The following is a 14,552-nucleotide window of genomic DNA, read 5'->3' as shown; positions in this document are numbered from 1 at the left end:
GGACAGGTCGTGACAATGGAGAGTTGGCGCTCCTTATGAACAGGCTTGAGTCTAAGCTCTTTAGAAAGAGGTGTTCCTGGGTGAGAGTCCTTAGGAGTCCTAGTGAATTTAGGAGTCTGGCCTTTCTCCACCGCTCTGCTCTTTCTGTCTTTTTTGCCCAGTGTGCCCCCACCCTACCCCGTGTACACGCAGAAGAAAGTTTTACACAAAATGAGCCCCACGTTGACGTAGGCATCCCTCCCCTTCCATCTGGATAAAAGCCCAGAAGGGAGCTAGTAGGGGAGATGCGGAGGTAGGGATCCTTTGGATCACTGTGGTCAGGGTCCCGAGGCGTGGCCGATCAGGAGCCAGCCAAGAGTAGACCCACAAACATATCAGGCTTTTCCTTCCTCCATCAACCTCTCAAATCCCAATGAGGTCACTGAAATGAAAGAGAATCAGACCAAGAGAGAGGGGGAGGAAGAGGACGACGACGAGGGAGAAGAAACCCAGACGGAAAAAGGCCATCAGACAAGGTCGCTTTTTCTGGCGACACAGCAACTGCGAGGAGCGTGGTACTGAATATATCCGCCCGCTCAGCCTGGGGACCGAAGGACTCGCAGAAGCACTTTGTGTTACCACGAAAACAAAGGAGAGGAGACGGGAGGGAGAAAGAGAGAGAGAGAAGCTCTGAGCAGTTCCGCTTTGGATCTCCGGGAAACAAGGTTCATCTCCTCCGCAAGGAAAGAAAGGGGAGCCTGAAGGGTCTGGGAGGTTAGAAGGGAGCAGGTTTCCTGCGGAGACTTGGGACGCGGCAGAACTCTGGACAGCGCCTCGCGAGCGGGGCTCATCATTGCTCCCGGCTCCTCCAGGTTTCTGGCTCCTTCTTGAAAGCCCTTCTACTGGTGCACTCTCCTCTCCTGGACTCCGACCACCAAACCCAGGAAAATCCTACGATTCCTGTCTGAACGTGCCAGGGGGTGGAGCGAGTCGGCCTCTGGCCCGGTCCGGGAAGAGGGTCTCCGGTTCTGGAAATCGAGTCCTTGTGGATAATGCTTCGCTGGTGAAGAAAGAAAAGTTTTGGGGTCTGGTAGGGGGCGGAAGGGGTAAGGAAGATAGTGGAAGGAAGAAGGTGGATGGTTGGTTTCCCTCTCTGATCTGGAAGGAATGATGACCGAGGAAGGATGTGCACCAGCGGCCAGATTATTGGGAGCCTCTTGGTGCTCTCTGTGCTGGAGATAGGGCTGGGGGTGTCCAGCGTGGCCGTGGGGGCGGTCAGCTTCAGCCTGGCCCTCCGAGAGCACAAGCCGCAGCTCGGAGACTCGTCCCCGGTATGGAGCGGGGTGTGTGTACGTTGAGCCATTTCACTCTCTCTTTACCTCTTTACGGTGATGGTCAGTGTGCGTGCGTTAGTCACTCCCTCCCTGGGGGAGAAAATCATAAATCTCCTCTGGCTTGCATGTAGGTTCTTGTTGGCAGACTCTGCCTCTTTATGTTGTCCTTTTATTTACTAATTGTTTTTCCCCCCTCTTACCTTGGCCTAAGACCAAATTAAATGGCTTTGTTTAAAGTTGGGGGTGGGGGAGGGGAGTTTCCACTAGCTGAAGCTGCATAAGGCTGCTTAGTGGTGCTGATTAGGGAGTCACACCTGTCAAGGGCAGACTCACTTAGCCTGTTTCTTTTACAAGGAAAATCAAAATGAAAGTGTTACATCATTTTCTTGTATCAGGAACAAGCAAGGGTAGATTTATGCATTTATTTCTGGGCAACAGGGTCCAAGGTACAGTAAAGGCAGCACTGATATAACAAAAAGAAATGTGTGAGTGTAAAAGGAGTATTTTATCCCAGAAAACATTGCTCTTAATCTTTCTTTGCTAGCTTTCTGATACTTCACATCTAAAAACTCTTTTGTAAATTCTAGGCAATAAGTTAAACAATGAATGGTATGATATGTAACAACATTCTAATTGGAGAATAACTCAGCTTAAATAGTACCTAATGCTCAGAGAAAGGTCATAATTTCCTCTAGGTCAGATGTCAGACCCAATGACCTTCTTGTTTGCTTTGGGTGAATCTCCAGGAAAGCCTCAGAGACCCACTCCTTCCACCAATGATCAATAAAATAACTGCACTATTCCTAGTGTGGACCTAATTGTGAAAATAATTTTTTCTTCTCCTTTAAGTTATATAACTTCTACATCCTTCTTGGTTTCTAGCTTGATTCCAGTTTCCAAGATAATTTAATAAGATGCTGTTCTGTCACTGATGATCAATAGGTGTAATTAACAATCATGGTTTGGTTATTTGTGCTTTGAGTCACTGAGGGGGAAAAATGACTATGGGTTTAAGAAAAATCCTTTTGAAGTAAGTCATTTTTGAGGGAAGTTCTAGTATTTTAAAAAGTGGTACAATTGTGCTTTGGAAAAATGGTTTTTATATTTTAATTTTTCAAAATGAGGCAAATGCTTTTAAATTGCAGAAGTTAAAAGGAAAAGTAAAAATGGTACTCAATTTCCACACTGACTTTTTCCTAAGAATCCTTGTTCTGAATTCAATAAGTTACTATCAACCTGCAAATAATTACCTTTTTATTGATTATGTAATTTTTTATCAATATACACTTTAAATTTAAATATGAAAGGCTAAAGGTAAACCTTAAATTTGGTTATTTTATATCTTATATATTATTATTATTATTTAAACAGAAATAGACTTTAAAACTTCTATCAGACAATTGTCAAAATGAAATAGAATACCAACATTTAAAACAAAGGGGAGAAAAAGTGACCTTTTGATGGCTTACAAGGGAGAAGACTCAAATACTCTTCAAATCACTTCCCCTCTTAAATGTGAGAAATTGGGTGAATAAACATAGGTTGTCTCTAAATAGTATTAAAGTATCCATTTTATTTTCAAGAATTAAAAAAGTGGTTACATTTGCTTGGTATCGCATAAGAAAAATAATTATTTTTTTTCTTCCCAGACTATTTACCATTATCTAAATGAGTCAACATATGTATTTGTACAAAAAAAAAATAAATTTTTGAATCAGCTCAATAAAAAGCAAGTAAAAGAATAATATGTATAGTCATTATCATAAAGAATTAGTTCCATTTTCAACTGGTTCTTTAGAGTAACCAAAATTCAGCTAGGATCCTCAAACAATAGTTTTGAATTCTGTCATCTGATTCAATAAAAATTTTAAAAGAATGCATGTAATTGAATGAATGGATTTGAAACTAGGAGGCCCAAACGGGTCACTTTTTGATCACTTTCATAAAGTGAAGTTAAAAAAATCAAATTTGTGAAGAAATACTCAGTTTTGATCACTACTTATTACATTATAGACTTGCTAAATTGATTTTTTAAATTGTTTCTCAGAGGTCATTTGTGATATAGTCTGAATTATCTCTTATATCTGTCAATGATGAATTCACTTAACCAGTATCAATAGAGGGCTTACCATGTGCATTTTACTTTTTAACACAAAGACCATTAAGATGAATCAGAATACCTAGCAGAGGAAATGAGAGGAGTACATCACTAACTTTATCAGGGGTGAGAAATTAAAGTTTGACCTTAGAAAGATACAGGGGCAGATGAAGGGGAGAGAATTTGGGGAGGTCAGTGAAATATCCATGGGAGCACAATTGTTTTCTCTCGATCTTGACAGTTTACTGGGACTTGTAATTTATGTATCACAGTGTTAAGTAATGCATCGCAGAGTGAAATCTGAAGTCTACCTGGGTGCAGATCCCAGATCTGTCATTTACTATCTGGATGACTACCAAAGTTTCTCATATTCTGTAAAATAGGGTTGTTAAAAGGCACAAATGAAATAATGCTCTTAGTAAATGCATGGTGTGTAGTAAACATTGAATAAATGCAAGCCACTAATACTGGGTGCGCAGACTGGCAGTGAAGGGCATGAGAAATGAGAGCCTTTCAGGCAGCATGGATGAAGGCACAAACTGAGATGGTATGGGTTATGTTCCAGGTGGAATAGGCTCTTCTATTTTTCTGGGGCTGATGTGTGAGGGGAAGATAAGGATGGAAAGAGTGGCTGGGGCCAGACCACGGGAGGCTGTGTGCCAGCTGAAAGCAATAGATTTATTTCCTCATATTTTTAATAATAATAATAATAATAATAATACCACCAATTCTTACTTCCCAAAGAGATTCAAGGAGATGCAGAGGAAAGCTAGATCGAAAATTATCACTCTCTTTGGTATTTTATGAATTTAAAAATCTATATTATTTATGAACACTAGATGGGATTTTATAATTAACCTGTCACGATAACCACAGTCTATAATCAGGGTGTGTTTTGATCGGTGCCATGAAGTTTTTTCCAATACATTATTGTCATTATTACAAGATCTTTTCATTAAATTTTAGAAGTCAAATAAAACTGTACTATGAAGGTATTACTTTTTATGTATGGATTCTGACATCATAAGCTTTTTATCTAGGTCAAGTGCACTAAGAATTCAGGCAACTATTTTGATCTTTGAACCCAAATACACACATTTTTTTAAATGTGGCTTAAAAATAAAATAGTAAAATAAAATAAAGAGCTTAAAAATCCATGGGATGGATACTTATATTTCCAGTCACTATTTCATAATCAGGCAAGGGTGCTTTCTGTGATTAGTATGGGCAATTAGCAGGAAAAAAAAATTTCACTATAATTTCATAGAGAAAGAAAGCTGTAAATGCCTTATAGGATTTTAGCTTCTTCTTATTCACTTGTTATAGCTGATAGAGTCACCTGTTGAAAGTCTAAAAGAAGATATTACTGCTAGATAACAATGAGAGAACCATTGGGTAAACTGTTTTGGAAAGACAGTCATGTAAAATATAATTGATGTGTAAGATTTATTGACGGAGTTAAATAGGGCTGTTTCCAAGTTGCTATGTGATAGTCACTTTTCTCCATCTCCAGTGCATCATCTCTAATGGAAATTGACTGTATTTAGTAGTACACAGATTCATGGTTCCAAGAGGATTTATTTTTTGTTGTTCTAGATTGGCACTTAGAAATATAGAGATTCAGATGGTTGTGTCCAGAACAACATCTGGTGCTAAGTTGTATCTGATATATACCATACCAAATTCCATCCACCTATATCTGATAATTATTCTATAAATTAAATGTATTAAAAAGAAATTCTCTCTTTTTTAAGATTTTATTGATTTATTTGTCAAAGAGTGAGAGAGAGCACACAAGCAGGGGGGAGCGGCAGGCAGAGGGAGAAACAGGCTCCCTGCTGAGCAAGGAGCCCAGGGCAGGACTCGATCCCAGGACTCTGGGATCATGACCTGAGCTGAAGACAGACTTAACTGACTGAGCCACCCAGGTGCCCCTAAAAGGAACTTTTCTAAGCCTTATTTACCCCACATGTAAACACAGTCTTCAAAAAAATTTTATCTAAATCATACCAAGTTTGAATGATTTTTATTGCTAATTTTTCTAGACAATACTTGATTTGTATATTATAACTTTCTCCACTTAGTAAATCTGATACTTTAGGTGAGTGAAATTTATAGCATAATCAAGGCTACCTGTTATGTGGACTCCCGATTCACCATGGCAACAACCCAGCCAATTGTAGGTTTGTGTTGAAATTCATCTACTGTACCTTCTGATCCGTACTATAGCAATATAAAGAGGTGCTATATATAATTGAGAGCTGCCTCAAAGTATTATTTTTAATAATTAAATCTAGTCCAATTCATTTAAGGGATAACAAATGAAACAAGGTCAAAGAAACCTCTCAAACATTTGAAGTTACTTCAAATGTATAAAATTTGAAGCTAGTATGTCTCTAATCAGATGATATATCACTTTTCTCCAGATTCAAAATATATAACTTAAAGGATTCATATTTCCTAGCATGAGAGGAAATCATTGCCCCATCCTCATAAAAATTATAAACATACATTTATAACCAATTTTAGGATTAGTTTTAGTCATATAAGTAATTCAAGCATAAATTCTCATTTCAAAGGGTTAAAAAAAGAATCAAAGCTGAAGTTCTCTACCACTTCATCAAAATTAGCCACAATTACAAATTTAGTGTGTAATCTCATAGATATTTCGCCACATAGGAATAGTATCATTTGAACATATAGATCAATTTTAAGTTTTTGGATATAATAAAGCCCATTTGTGGACTCTGTAGAGCCCACATGAAGAATCTCTTATCTGATTCATACTGTTATTCTCCAGTGCCACTTTTATCTACTAGGGTTAGGGCTATTAGATACTTGGCAATTAAATCAGTTAGACAAGCCAAACTACTAGGAAGTGTAATTATTATTCAAGGAACCATATTGTGTGCCAAAGAAACACAAATAAAATGTCTATTTCTGGTATTGATTGGTAATGCTATGATAGAAGAAAAATGGTCACTTTTGCCATTATCTGATAAGATATTTTGTTTTAGTCTATATTTCATCCACATATAAGTGACATGTGTTTGAATTTCTACCTAGAGCCTATGACAAATTCTGTCTCAGGATTTTGGCTCTTATTCAAGGGTATAACTGATCTTGAAGACTTTGGCATAGAAATATTAGGGAATAATTGATAATAATTGCCTTGGTCACCCAGTTGTTGATAATTTTCTTGATAGAAACATGATCTGAATAAAGTCAAATCCTTTTATTTGGATGATTTTGCTTAAAACACTCAAGTTGGCTTTAACTATTGACATGATTATTAACCAGATCATCCAATATATGCTTCAAATATGGCCAAGAAATTTAACTTTTTGTATATTCACTTAGCCCTCAGATAATATTTAATTCTATTGGGAGATGGGAAGCATAGCCCAGCCACCCAAACTGAAATGTTTGTCTTCAAAATTCTATAAAAACTAGAATAGATTTTGGTGAATATGTGTGTACACCCACTGAAGGCGGGAAAACCCCAACAGTTTTATGCCCAAATGATGTTGGATCATTTACTTGTGAAGTAAACAAAATTTCATTTTACTACGCCACTATATATATATATATATATATATATATATATATATATATAATCTTATTCATTTAAATGGCATTTATATATATATATATATACACACACATATATATATATATATAAATAACTAAGCTCAGAGTCTTAAAACATATTTGACTTTACTGTCTTAGTAATTTAGTAAAATCACCAGGTGGTCACTCTGCAGATAGATGTTTATTTCAACATGCCAAGTGGATAATTCCAGAATAAATGGATGGTAGTATATAAAGACTCTCATTCAGCATATTTCTAGGAGAGAAAGAGAGAAGAAATTGTATGACTACTTTCCTCTGTGATATAGGAAACTGTGCAGTTCTCATGAATGCAGATCTAATCCAAAAATACTTTATTCAAATTGAATGAGAGATTGGATTCATATATCTCACTCCATATAACTGTGGTACTGGATCACCTATGTTTCTTCATGAAGTCAAAGAGAGGAATACCAGTATCAGTTTCATGGGTTACCATCAGTACCAAGCCTGGCACAAAGTAAGTGTTCAGTGAGCATTCGTTGCTTCTTTCCTTTACCGCCCTCATGCTGTCATGACTGCCTGGGACCTAGACCACACTAGTACTAAACTTGTTCTCAACATTTCTCCAACACCCTCAATCAACTCTAATTTAACTCATCTTTTTCTTTTTATAGTATGTGTCGTTAGCTTTTCATTTAGTGCATGTATATCTATTAGCAACTACAAAAATGTACCAAAATATCTACATTGGAGAGGTCATGTAAAATATTCAGCTTAAAACTGAATGGGGAAACAGCTGCTGCTATAAGACACGTAAAAATATTCAATAATCAGACAAATTAGACAATTACCTAAGTTAGGCAAGTCAAACAGTGGGGATATAGGAACCACTATTTATGCCACAAAACAAAGTCCTTGAAAACATTTAAACTATATGAGTTCTTGTCGTTAGTCAAAATGAAAGTACAAATTAATATTTCTAATAAAGATATTTAATATCTTGGAGACTTGTATAGTTTTGCTTGAACTACCCAAGTAGTTTTGAAGCAATGTTTATTACATGTTGTATTATTAATAGGTGCATCAATGAAATATCTAGATTTCAACAATGATTCTTGTAACATTAATTGATGCTCATGGTTTTTAGCATCAGTATCAAGACTCCTGAGAAAAAATTCTAAGTTCCATTAGTTCAAGATCTATTATTAAATACTGGACAAAATTATGTGGTCAAGACAAAAAAGAAAATATGAGTGGTTAAGAAGACCACCTTGGAAGATAGGGTGTCTTGAGCTATTTGTCCTGTAAAAATAATACAAGATATGATTTATTATTACTTAACTGTGCTCCAGATGTTTTTATATACATTATTATTTCCAGTTTTAACAACTCTATAAAGAATGTAGTATTTTATAAAATTTAGGGAAAAGGGCTTACCTAGAACCTACTGTTATTTAATCAGCTGAGTTAGTATTTAAAGCTGACAATCTTATTTTAAAATCTGTACTTTTTCTATTGCATTCTGTGGAACATGGGAAATTGTCATGAAAAAGTCATTCACTGACGTCTGACCTCATTATTTGCTTCCACCCCTGAATATATGAGTTAGGCAAAATGGCATAAAGATCAATCCCCATCACTGTTTGTATCTATTTCCCAGAAGAGACTGGCATAGTCAACTGATCAACAAGCACAACCTCTATATTCCCAGAAGAGTGTGAAATAGTAGACTAAATTGTTCCTACCTTTAGAGCTTAGGCTTTAGCCTTAAAAAGTAAAACGAAATTATGCATCTCAAATGATCATTAAATATTATGAGAGCAAGTCAGGAAGACATAAAACAACATATTTAAACATAGTTCAAAATGGGAGTTAACAGTGAGGGATCAGGGTTGACTCCTGTGTGGAGGGAGATCTTTATCCAGGCCTTGGAGATTGGGCAGCTTTCCAGTAGGCAGAGAGAGAAGAAGATGTGCTAAGCAGAGCTATAAAGTCGTGGAAGGAACAATAAAATGGAGAATTTGTGGAGTATTGAGGAGACTGGACTTGTTATAGCAAAGATATGTTCATAGTAATAACTGGCAAGTGAAGATCTAATTCATCTAAATACAATGAGACCAGCTTTAAAAGGTCCTAAAAGAGTAAGACTAGTCTGCCCTTGATTTTGGTGAACTCTGCTGGGTAGAACTTGATCATGAGGCCAAGGCAGTTGGGCTAGGCATTGCTGCTCAATTTCAAGGCAAAACACCAGCCCTCGATTCCAAGATGTGTGTCCTGTTTCAAAAGAAAGACTTGAGGGAAATCTTGGGACTTGAGGGAAGTATAAATCTACCATCACAAATCTAACCCCATTTCAAGTGACTTTCTTGTTGATGGTGCATTTATAAGATCATAATTTCCTTGTGTTGAATTATTCTTAAAGCTGCCTGACATATAAAAATAAGAGTTCATTTATTTAACTGGAGATATCAGCATGACATTAAGAAATTAAAATAGATTTTGAAGGTATTAAGACTTGGGTTCAAATTCTATCTCTAGCATTTGGTAGTTAAGTTTGAGTGAGTTACATTACTTCCCTGAGCAAACAGCTAACTTATCTGTAAAATAGAAATACTACTATCTATCTCATGGAGTTCAAAAAATTAAAAGTAATACTTATATAAAGGGCTTGATACATATTAAGTGTTTAATACTATGACTAGCCCACAACAATGACTACATGCTAGTGCTGTATTTCTGGAAAATCAGTTTTCTGCATGTGGTTTCTATTTGTGTATTAATAGACATTTTATTTTTATATTTCCGAGGGGGAGCTTCCTGTAAAGCCATTGATGAAATTGATCTTGGACTCAATGCTTGGTAACAGTTAAATCATATACCCTCTCTTAGAAAACATGTACTTTTCATAACCAATTTTGAACATTAATAGTTAGTTGGGATTTAGTGTGCATGTCCCAGGGTCCTAGGAATATTTTTTCTAGGTCAATATTGGGATAAAGAGGTACAATTTTTGTTTGCTCTACCAAATGGAGATGTGTATTTGATTTTATCATTATTTTTGGCTGGGCTGTTGGAATTCCTAGTTCCTTCTACTTGTTTCCCACCAACTATTTTCGTATATCATTTACTCTGAGGAATTAAAATAATAATGATAATAATGACATTAATAATAGTAACAATGGCAGCTTATATTTAGAATATACCGCATCGCCTAAGAATTTCAACTGCTTTGTTGTACCATTTATCTCAGCAGATGAGTTTCTTCACTTAAGGGATGAGAACCTAAAGGATTTAGGATTTAGTGATCTAAAGCACCTGAAAAAAGAATGTGTGCATGTGTGTATGTGTGTACATACGCACATGCATTTGCTCATATGCATATGCAGGAGAGATGAAAAGATAAGAAATTCAAAGAAGGAAGTTGATAATTGTCACTGATCTGCAATGTATGCTGCATTTAGGCTGCCAGCACCCTGATTTGGGTACAAGTTCACAATGTTGTGATCCTCTGTGAGATGCAGCTTATTTCCATTACTGGCTGGCTTTCAGAAACTGCCAGGCGTGTTGGATGGACATTCTTCTATGGTGTTGACAATTCTTGGGAAGAGCATAACTTCTACCCTCTAGTCCCCTGGAGTCCCTGCCTGTTTTCAATTCTGTGAGAACAGGTCACAAATCATAGACTCAAAGCTGGCACGTACCCAAGGGAATTTTTTGTTTGTTTCATCCTCACCAAATCCGTCTTCTACATTATAAACTTTGTTGTATTTTCTACATGTATCAAGTTGTGGATGTTATATTTGAGTGTTGTCCAAATATATTACAGCATCTACATTAATTTTGTTCAAAAGAGAAAAGAATTCTTAAACATACAAATGTAAACAAAAATAATGCAAATTGGGATAACCCACATTAATGTAATATTACCTTAAGCTATATATAAATACTTACTAAATTATTATCATGAAATAGATCATACAGAGGCCCGGTATTATATGTATATATACATATATATATATAAAGTTTAAGTTGCCTTAATAAACAGAATGTTATTGACAATATTTCCATAGTTGGGTGTTCAATATTGATTGCATCCTCTTTTACTTCCCTCCAGAAATAATCATTATCTTAAATTTTTATATTAGTTTGAATTTTAAAATTTATTTATTTATTGTAACTGGCTAAAAATTGGCCAAAAATTTGGGCTCAGGAGACAGACTTCTGATTTTGTTGCTATATTCTATGAGATAGTTTTATTTTGTCTCATTCTAAAGATCAACGTGAGTAATGACTATACATAAAAATTATTTGGACAATTGACATTTAAATATACTGCAAATTCAAAGTCCCTCTTACCAAAAATTCACAAGTTTAGTTATAATTTCCCTTGCTACTTTTGGAGCAGAAACAACCCTAACATTAAAAAGCCTTATTTACTCAGCATACTCAAAATAATCAACAGATTATTTTTTTAAAAAGAAAAACTATCACAAAGCAGAATTGGAATAGGACAAAATGCATAATGCACTAAATACAAGAAAGATTGCATTCCACGAACACTGAAAGGGAGATGTGAAGGAATGGCATTCTGAGAATCAAGGCTGATTTTTTTCTATACACTGAAGGATTTGGGTCCTGGGGTAGTGGGAAGTTTCTGAGGTTTTTGGACTTGGATTCATTTAGAAGAGTTTAACATGCCAATCAGCTACATGCTATGTTTGATGATTTCTTCTGAAATTCATTCTTAGGATTGTTGGTTTCATTCATTTGCTTTACAGTCTCTGAAAAAGGTTTCTTTCACTACCTGCTGTGCATCCCTATTTACCACTGTGGTGTTTTTCTTTCCATCTCTCCCTTGAGTGTTTTTGGTTTGATTTCTTTATTCACTGTGGTTGCTTCTTATCCCATGCTATCTGCTAAGCCACCAAGATGGCCTGATGCTTATCACAGCAGCCTATCTGTTATACATCTTCTCCTCTTGGTAGTTTTTTTATTCTGAAGGTAATCATATTTGTGAGAGGTCATGGCTCTATTGATAAAAAATGTACATTTACTCTTTTCCAGTTGAATTTTTGAAATATTGAAAATTTCAACGTTTTCTGGAGTGGAAGAAATATGGATCTATGTGCCTTGCTTTTTTCAGTTCTCTGTTTTGGGGTGGAAAATAAGAAATTAGTTCTAGCTTAAGGGAAAAAATAACACTGCATAATTAGCAGGGTTTTCCATGGACTAAGAAAAGAAAGAAATATAAATAGGAAAGTGGAAAAGTGACTTCTTTTAAAGATGAACACTATGCTAAAAATGCAAAAGAATTGGGAGAGGAAAGCAGAGGCCATTGAGATCTATAAATCTAATAAAGGCAGAGAAATCCCAGGGATCTGGGTTGTGGGATAGCACAGCTCAGGGCCTGGGACCCCTAGGGGTTAGGCTTATGGAGATGGGGCCAAATCAATGTTGAGATCAATGGTAAAGACACTTATTGGGCCTGAGCAACATGGTCTGCGCTGGGTTGGGATGAGTCAAGAAGAGGAATGACAATGTAGTGTGAAGAAAGCGCTAAAGTAAATCAGAATAGTCAGGTTCCTATTCCAATTCTCATGAACCAGATGCTCATTCTCCTTCGTTCTCTTTCCTATAAGATTTAGTCAACATATATTGATTCTACTGCTACAGCATCTTACAGTCTGAGTTAGGTTTTGAGGATCTAGCTATGAATAAAATAATCATGATCCCTGATCTTCTGAAGCTTAATTTAAAAAAAATATATATATATATAGACAATGAACAAATAATGCACAGATTAACAATTATAGGTTGTGACATCTTAAACAGGAGAAATGTAGGCTTATGAAGAATATAACTTATTAATAATGGCAAAATCAGCAAAAACATCACTAAGGAAGCAATATTTTCTGAAGGATGTTGAGGCATTATCCAGATGAAGCAGGAGAAAAATACTGTTCAAACTGGAGGGAATAGCATGGATAAAGACCCTCAGATAAGAAAGGTTTGATGTGTTTGAAAATCTGAAAGAAGGCCAGGGTGACTGGATTATGGCAAATGAGCAGGAGGAGATAGAAGGCCCTCAGTGAGGTGGAGAGGCAAATGGAGGGGCAAAAATCACTTAAGGCTTTATATACAAGCTAGTGTTTTGATTTCCCCTTAATTATAACAGGAGCCTATTAAAACTAATAGGTTTTAAGTAGAAAAGTGACAAGATTATACTGGCATTTAAAGAAGCTCACTTGGGGCGGCAATTTATAAAATATATTGGAATCAGACTAGAAGCCACAAATCTAGCTAGGAGGCCACTGGCATGTATGGTATTATGGTTACATGGATGAGTGAGAGAATAAAATAAACAAAGAAGAAGCACAGATATTTGAGATATAGCATTGACAAGACTTTGTGTCTGATTAGATGCCATTGTTGACTAAAGTATTAAGAACGAGTCTCAGATCTAGAGACTGAGCAACTGACAGGATCCCATGTATTCTTTTGAGAATTAGATGATTAGAAAAGGAAAAATTCTATGTGAATGTGTATGTGTTGGTGCATCTGTGTGTCTCTGTAGGATACAATTGTGTAAGGTGGGGAGAGATCAAGAATTTATCTGTTACCTGCTAAGTTAGAGTTACCTGTGAGATTGGAGACATGCTGGGGACTATTAGATGGGTCTACAGTCCAGAACACAGGACTGTGCTAGAAATCTAAACATGGGAGTAGTCTATCAATACATTAAGCACATTTAAAGGTATTTTTAAAGCCATGTTACTGATTGAAACCACCCAAAACAAAGCCTTTAATTATTCAGAAATTGGATATTGATGAGCAGGTAGAAAAGAGAGACTGAGAAGTTGTGACCAGAGAAATGTGTGGAAAACCAGGAGAGTATGGTGTCAGAGAAGTCCAAAGGAGAGAGCTCCCGTGTAAGATGAGGATTGTAACACGGAAGTCACTGCTGACCTTAGCAAAAGCGGTTGAAGTAATGGGCATATACTCCAGTACGAAGTCTGCTGAAGAAAGAATGGGAAGTAAGAATATGGAAGCCAGAAGTATCGTGGTGGTGAAGGGTGTGTGTAGACAGAGTAATTGATGTAAAAAGATTTGGAGTCAAGGAAGGTTTTTGTCTTTAAGGGAGATTTTGGAACAATTTTCCTTGCTGAGGTGAATAATGGAGTAGAAAGGAAGGAGAAAGTCTTTGAGTAGATGAAGGGTGACTGAATTTAGAGATGAAGTGCAGGTTTTGTGTTGATAAATTTTATTTTTGTATATTAAAAAAAAGAAAGCGAGATGAGTATGACTGAAGATGCAGTTTGTCACGCTTAATGGCAAACGGTGAGAGAAGTCTCTGATGGCTTTTGTGTTTTCTATTTTATCTGAGGTCTATCATAGCTGAGGGTAAAGAAGAGAACACCATTAAAATGTTTCCTCTCCCTGTCAGTTGAGAATTATAATTAAGTCACACAATATAAGCTGGATGGAAACATAGAAATAATTTATTCCAAATTAATCCTTTTACAGATAAGTGAACTAAAGCTCGGAGAGTTAGCACTGCTGGCTAGCTA

The 14,552-nt window shown here is 36.2% G+C and overlaps 1 protein-coding gene across 6 annotated transcripts in view; it reads left to right on the top strand.

Annotated features, from left to right (window-relative positions):
• Nucleotides 1-269: 269 nt before the first annotated feature.
• TMEM196 (transmembrane protein 196) overlaps nt 270-14,552 on the top strand; it is a 50,829-nt gene continuing 36,546 nt past the window's right edge. For 2 of the 6 annotated variants that reach the window (XM_036113155.2, XM_036113153.2), the window contains exon 1: nt 270-1,310. In XM_036113155.2, the coding sequence (XP_035969048.1) occupies nt 1,164-1,310 (147 nt within the window). In that variant the 5' untranslated portion in view covers nt 270-1,163. Of the gene's footprint in view, nt 1,329-14,552 lie in introns of all 6 variants that reach the window. The other 4 variants (XM_036113154.2, XM_036113152.2, XM_036113157.2 and 1 more) reach the window with 3 other exon arrangements.

The sequence above is a fragment of the Halichoerus grypus genome, chromosome 12 (genome assembly GCF_964656455.1).
Source record: "Halichoerus grypus chromosome 12, mHalGry1.hap1.1, whole genome shotgun sequence".
Lineage (NCBI taxonomy): Eukaryota > Metazoa > Chordata > Mammalia > Carnivora > Phocidae > Halichoerus > Halichoerus grypus.
This window is presented reverse-complemented; position numbering and strand designations above follow the sequence as displayed.